This window comes from Danaus plexippus, chromosome 26, assembly GCF_018135715.1.
Source record: "Danaus plexippus chromosome 26, MEX_DaPlex, whole genome shotgun sequence".
NCBI lineage: Eukaryota > Metazoa > Arthropoda > Insecta > Lepidoptera > Nymphalidae > Danaus > Danaus plexippus.
In genome coordinates this window covers 3,270,887-3,278,230 of record NC_083554.1, presented here as the reverse complement: position 1 = coordinate 3,278,230, position 7,344 = coordinate 3,270,887, and the positions used below count along the sequence as shown (strand labels likewise).

The 7,344-nt window shown below is 32.9% G+C and overlaps 1 protein-coding gene across 1 annotated transcript; it reads right to left on the bottom strand.

The window, feature by feature from the left end:
• Window positions 1-35: 35 nt before the first annotated feature.
• Window positions 36-5,642, bottom strand: LOC116774306 (probable pyruvate dehydrogenase E1 component subunit alpha, mitochondrial). Its single transcript, XM_032667002.2, has 8 exons — window positions 5,455-5,642; window positions 5,262-5,333; window positions 4,838-5,006; window positions 3,970-4,193; window positions 3,303-3,474; window positions 2,876-3,025; window positions 1,279-1,454; window positions 36-996 (listed from the first exon to the last, which is right to left on the bottom strand). The coding sequence occupies exons 1-8, from the start codon at window positions 5,509-5,511 to the stop codon at window positions 817-819; spliced, it is 1,200 nt and encodes a 399-aa protein (XP_032522893.1). The 5' UTR covers window positions 5,512-5,642; the 3' UTR covers window positions 36-816.
• Window positions 5,643-7,344: the final 1,702 nt, after the last annotated feature.

The window sequence follows — 7,344 nt, the reverse complement described above, 5'->3', positions numbered from 1 at the left end:
ACTATTATGTTTTCTTAATTTTTTTAATGCTCGCATTCGCTGGCATGTCCTTTTAACTTGACATGCAGCACTCTAACAGGCTGAGAGCCAAACCACTTGTTAGTGTGTTTAACTACAGATTAATTTCAAAACTACCCGACTATAGCATTTCTATGAAGAATCCGATGACACAATATATTTTAAGTACACATATAAAGTTACCGGTTCCAAGCTTATTTTTAGTATATTAAACTATTTTAAAACAGAATAGTCATAATCGCAGCTTGTGTTAGGATATAGAAATAAATTTATGATATTATACCTTTCTTTTTACTTTCCATCCCAACCACGTCAAATTTAAACGAACAAAGAAATAAACAATTACTTTGTAATATATATATTATTTTAATATCTATTGCTCTTAAATATGTATATAAATAAATAAACTCCTGTCATTAAAAAAATATATAATAAAATGGGATTTCAACAAGACAACACGAGACAATGACAAGCTTGTTTGAGAATATACAGTAAACTAATAAAATTTTAACTTCGAGTTCGTAATATCTACATTATAAGACCAATGTTTTGAACCACACTTGGTAATATAAACATTCCCTAACAACATTTCATTCTATTGTTTTTACTTCAAGAACTTTGAATACCATAAGCATATATACACATTACGTATTAACTTTTATAAATATTTTGATAAGATACGGCTGAATAATTGTCTATTTAGAACAAGATAACATAAGACAGAATCCCAACAAACGTAATAATCTCATATATATCTGTAAAACGTACTAAAGATCACATCCCAGTATAAAAATTCGCTTAATTCCTGGCAGCGGTTTCGATATGTTGCAAGGGGCTGTTAGGGTGGACACCCCTGATGAAGGGCTCCAAGTTCTTGTAATAAATGTCCCCAGCGAGTTCTTCGGGACCCACTTCCGGTTCGGACTTCGCTATCTTAGTGGCCTCGTCCACCTCTTTGCGGATCTTGGTGTCTATTTCCTGTTTGAAAATATTAATCGAGTAAATTGTAAGAATAATTATCTGTTACGGTTCGGACGATCAGCAAATGGACAAAAAATTTGTGAGGCGGAGATTGGATATATTTTCAACTATTTAGTAAGTTAAGCCGAACCTTTTAAACCCGTGCCTCGGCAGTCAATTAGAACGTAAAAACATCTAAACTATCTTCATATCATTCGAAGGTCAAATTTCATGTTGTATTTGCATACGTAAATTATTCTGATAAGATGTAAAGCCTACCAGAATAATGTCCTATATTACCTTGAGCTGATCAGCAGTAGCGAGCCCGTTTGATAGGATCTTTTCTTTGAAGGAGGTGATGGGGTCCCTGGTCTGTCTGACAGCCTGGACCTCGTCGCGGGTCCGGTAGGACGTGCCGGGGTCGGACATAGAGTGGCCGGAGTATCGGTATGTCTCCATTTCGATTACTAGAGGACCTTGGGAAGATAAAAATAATTATAAGAATGAGGAAATGTTTAACATAATTAATGTTATAGTGTATTCAAAAAGAAATCATCTAGGGCTCATACTGTTTGTATAGCTAGACTCGTAAAGGATAGCTATACAAACAGTATACAGTCGCTTACTCCGTCTTGTCCCAATGTATATACTAAAGTATTTTAGAACATTTAAAAATAACATTTTGGTATTTCTTTTAAAAAAAATTCTAAATCATTCGTGTATGAATTCACATATTCTCTAGCATTTATACGGACGCTGGAATCAAGTACTATGTTGGTACATATCAGTGAGGCTGCTGATGTGGTCCCATATTGGTATCCTTTAGCACAGCGGATCGTTAAGGAGACTAAAATGCTCACTAGAGAAGGGCTCTTTGCTTTTGATCTGACTATCCATACATGAGAGAAGGACGAATTTCAAACGTGTCGTTGCGTCTTTCAGATCTGGTAAAGGAAGAAATTGAGCTCTAGCGTGATTTCCTGGATACCTAACTGTCTGAGAGACGGAGCTTCCCAAGTTCATGGCGGCTCATCTGAGCTAATATCAACTCAGGATCTCTCTGTTTTTCATTGATCTGTTCTCGCCGCAACATTACTTTTGTTAAACGTTAACTATCTGCTGTTAGCGGGTGTTTTTGGTTACGCATTTTACAGCAAAGCTATAGAATCGATGTAGCTCTGGGGCCAACTGGGGTTAAATTGAGTAAAAATGAGAGATGAGGATAAAGCGTGCCAATTTCACATTCCCGCCAGTCCTCCTATAAACCGACGTAATATAATAATATTTGAGGCCATCAAAAACTTAGTTTTTTTTGTATTTATCATTTACTTTTAAGAGGAGGATTTTCAAGATGTTTATTCTTGGAACACACCGACCGCTTTCAGTTAGCGGCAATTGCGGTGTCCTCGAACCTTAACTTTGGCAGGTTCAATAAGTCCAAGGCACCTTTTTTATACATCGGGGAAGCGATTTATTACTTCCCTTTGACCCTAGCAAGTCGGTTGGGTATATGTGCTCCTTGGCATGTATAATTTAGATTTCATCACGTCGGCCTTAATATACTTCTACATTTCTACTTACCACTACATGGAATATTAGCCAAGCACTATCTTCTAATAGAAAAAAAGTTTAAATTTGAATATTTTTGAAGACAATTAAATTATCCAAAGATATTATTTATATAATATAACATTCCTTGATTTTTAGTTTTTCGTCCGATAGATATGCTCAAGCATTTCTTATATTCGACCAATATATATTACTAATCCACATTAGTAATATTACGCAGACATCCACTTTTATATCACATAGAAAAATTTATCAGCATATTAAAAATAGTGCAAAACAGGAAAACAAAGGAAGAACCATCGGAATTTATTCATATACAAAATATTACCTTTTCCGCTAGTGCAATAGTCAATGGCAAATCTGGTCGCTTCCCTAGTAGTGACGACGTCCATACCGTCCACCCACAGGCCGGGTATGTAATCCCCCCGGCTGTAATAGTCCGTACTGGCAGAAGAACGCTCAACACTTGTACCCATACCTAGAAAATATAACTTGTACAAGGACTTATTTAAATGGTTGTTGATTAATGGAAAAAAATTAATTCCACTTCAATAAAATACAATAAATTTTCATATGTTGGCTTATAGTATGGTTTATGACATTATAATTCTACAATATTTCTTAAAACACCAATTCCAAATATAGATATAGATATATTTTTATCACTATAGCCACAAAAAATACCATGCAAATAACAATGCACTGAATAATTACATTTATAAATAAAATACATTGATATCATGATAGTAATTTACCATAACCATTGTTTTCGCAAACAAATATACAGGGTAGATTCCATAATTTGGCCATGTTGTAAGCCTCGAAGATCTGGCCCTGATTGGCTGCTCCGTCACCATACAGAGCGAAACAAACGCCACCGTCGTTACGGTACTTGTGAGCGAAAGCTATACCCGCGCCCAACGGGACCTACACACATAGACCAGTTAAAAGAGATCCAACGAAACGAGATAAAAAGTGAAAACATTAACATGTAAACAACATTTCTGTTTGAAACTATATCTATACAAATAAATTTAAAAACTGGTAGAATTAAATTGAATGTGATTTTATCAATTATGTGGCATTTTTTAATATTACATAATGTCAAACTAGGAAAAGAATAAGATATTTTAAATATTAACAACCGTTTAATGTCAGTAGTAATTGGTGTTCAGTATTAATTAAATTTTGTAATAGGAAATATAGTATGAAAATTATATCATGACAAGCAAGATCTAAACCTACTTTCTTTGATCCAGAGATTTCACAAAATTAAAATATTATGCCAGGTTCAATCTATTTCAACATTATATATGAAATTATGTGAAATAAATAATTTTCCTGCCATACTTTAATTTTATTCACATACATAAATTATACATAATTTTCGAGATAGTATAAAATGCAACATTATCAACTTACCTGAGCACCGACTATGCCATTTCCTCCATAGAAATTCTTGGCATACAAGTGCATAGAACCACCTTTGCCTCTGGAACAACCAGTTCTCCGGCCAGTTAACTCACTAAGGACACCGAGGACACTGACACCCATAAGGTAAGTCCATCCGTGACAACGATATGCTGTTATCAATGAATCAATATCCCTCATAGCTGAGTGCATTCCTACGGCAACCGCTTCCTGTCCTACAAAATTAAATACGATGAAAGAATGATACATAATATTACTTAGTTTTGACTTAAAAAACCAAAAATAAAGATTTAGTAGCATTACTTATGTCAAAAACTACAGCCTCAAATTGAAATGTAACATTTAATTTTCTTATATATACAAAGATAAACAAATGTATCCAGAAAATTGCTAAGGAATATTCGATCGAAGATCATCATCTTCAAAATTACTGGTTTTGAAATGTTGAAAGACGTTTTAAATAATAATTAAATAAAGCAATGATATTAACTCAGATAATTTTTGTCAAAATTTTATTTACTAACCCACGTTTGTGGCCTAGATTATTCTAATCACAATATACATATAAATTTACCAAAAATCCAATATTAACCCAACAGTATTTTGTTGAATAATTTATTAATATATTTTCTTGTTTTTAATTTATAGAAAGTTTTGAAAAGCAAAATCAATAATGATTATGTTTTTAGAATTAAAAATCTATAGAAAAATAAATGAAAATATCTGAATATTAACTACTTTTATTTTAAATTTGTTACTTTTAGTATAAAAAGCACCCAATTTTGTTTCTATAAAAATCTAAAACCATACAAAATAGTAAGAACACAACAGAATCTTTGTCATGTATACATTTTCTTACCTGAATATAAATGACAGAAGCCTCTGACACTCTTCTCTTTGTACAGATTTCCTGAGGCGGTTTCAATTCTTCTAATAACAGCCAATTTCTCATACATACTAAGTGCATCTTCGGATGTTAAAGTTGCTGATGTTGCGGGACCTTTTTCCAGTTTGTGGAGCTTATAAGGCTTGAATAAATGTATCAATAAATCATTCATGTATGTTGCATTTTTCAAAAGATGACTGTTTACAGAATGTTATGGAAATATTGACATAAAATTGACAGTGAACTACAAACAATATTTGTTTGACATTTGAAGGTTATATTACATAATTGATACTTCCTTCAATTAAATAATCACATAGATATTATTTATACACAAGATATTTATAAAAGAGTATATAATGGAAATATGGACATTTTAAATAATATAAATTATTACCTTCGTTTCAAATGTAGCTTCGTTTTTTGTACTGTATTTTGCGTTCGTAATGACAGCGATTGGGGCGACTTTCTAAAAGAAATAATTTATTACACTTTTAAAATACTCTTTGTGATAATTCACACTTAACTAACTCTTTATTATAAAACGGCACATATGGTTGAAAACACAGTTATTAATAAAAATATCACACCGTAGTAGTTGTTACACCGCCAAGCAGTTTACCAACGGATGGAATAAGCTTACTCATGTTTTCGATTATTTTTTCAAAAAAACCCAGTTTAATTTTTTATTTCGTGAGTTCAAGTTATAGTAAAATAATTGTTAAGAACTTAAAAACGGCCAGCCCCAGACAACGACGAATAATTAATAAGCTTTGACAGCCGAAAATTACATGAAATTGACATAATAGGACAAAAGGTTAGTTTCATACGATCGGAAACTGTAGAAAAAAATTTTACACATAGTATTTGTATTTTTCAGATTTGTTTTGATTCCAAATTTTTTTTAAATTACACTATCCAGCAGATTATAAATTATTCGACTTTATATTTAATGTCGTATAATAAATAAATAATGTAAATATTTCCTCTTGTGTCGGAATTATTTGTTTTTTTTTTTTTAATTGATTAGTGAATCTAATTTTGGACATTGAAATTATAAGTAGAGAAATGACTTATCGATTTATTAGAATTTAGCACTTACTAGTTCTTGTGAATAATAACTTTACGGAAATTGATATACAATAAAGTAGCTATTCGCAAAATTTTCTTGTAGGGGTCCAGAAAGTTTTAAAAATTTGAGAGGATTGAGCAAAGAAATTGCTTTTAATCTGACTAAATATTTTCAAATGCAAGATCGTCTGAATTATTTTCAAAATCACAAAAAAAAGAAATGCAAATATCATCTAATGTATTTTACAAAGGCCGTTCTGGTGAGTCTACAAAGGTAAAAATGTGAGATCGTGATTAGGATTTCAATACCGAATAATGTCTGGTAATCCTGTGTTTTTTCCTACCACATTTACGGCTCCGTCTCTAGTTATATTCATTAAAATTTAAAATTTTGAAGACTTTCTGATAGTTAGATAATAATTAAATTTAAACACAGTATTTTCCTCTTTTTTTGTGATTGAAAACGAGCTCCCTTATCAGTATCTAATATTAAATTTATTAATATAAATATTAGAAAGAGCCGAAAATTCCCTGTACTCACCGTGCGGTTGCCGGGTCCATCGCGTTGCAGGGAGAGGAGCTTTAACAGTGCCTGAGACTTGCGACCCTGGGACTTGCGACTAGGTTTAAGGGACATCTATCGTCCAAAATCCCCTCTCCACCTGACCAAGTTTGGAACAAATCTACTACTTACTAGGGCTGCCTTGGAAGTACGTTCCAACAAAAAATTGATGTTAGTTCTGGACAGACCCAAATCTTTCAGTAGGTTGTAGAAAATTTAAACTTTTATACCTCTCGCTCCTACTTTCACCACGTACAAATTTACGACGAATGTATTCCTAGTGAGTTTGTTAGTGAGCTCGTCAGACTAATTGACCTTGATGGCATGGTCTTTGTGGATGTTAGTTTCCCAAGGATAGAGTAAGGCTTGACGTTTAATTTTATAGCCCTAGTGCCTTCTATATATAAGATCTAAGACTTTCGCGAGTATTTATTTAAATTAAATTTATATTTTTCGGATTATTATGCGTATTTTATTATTTTTAAAAACTGCATAGTCCCGACGTTTCGGTTACTTTGCAGCAACCGTGATCTCGGGCAGACGAGATGTGAATGTTTGTCAGTTGGTCTTGTTATTTATCATCTACGGCCAACGATTTCTTAATTTTCTGACGTATCACTCTGGATACCGCTTACTTACAGTGTCACGAAGTTCTACGGCGTGGTCACGAACCTGGGATTTTGTTTTTAAGGAGGGGTCCCAATTGTTGGATAGACTCCAGCCATCTTCTCTATTGAAATTTTGATGTTTTTTTTAATTTCAATAGCCTCGCAGTTTAACCTCGGTATGTACCTGTCTTTACCAGCAAGGAATTGTGGTTTAACAGATCTAATGTTGTGGCCTGGTT

Excerpts from the sequence above, each read along its gene's own strand:
- LOC116774306 (XM_032667002.2), bottom strand. The coding sequence starts at position 5,511 with ATGAGTAAGCTTATTCCATCCGTTGGTAAACTGCTTGGCGGTGTAACA. Across the intron at positions 4,194-4,837 it reads CTTCTGTCATTTATATTCAG|GACAGGAAGCGGTTGCCGTA; the intron begins GTAAGAAAATGT and ends TTAATTTTGTAG. Across the intron at positions 3,026-3,302 it reads TTGCGAAAACAATGGTTATG|GTATGGGTACAAGTGTTGAG; the intron begins GTAAATTACTAT and ends TATATTTTCTAG.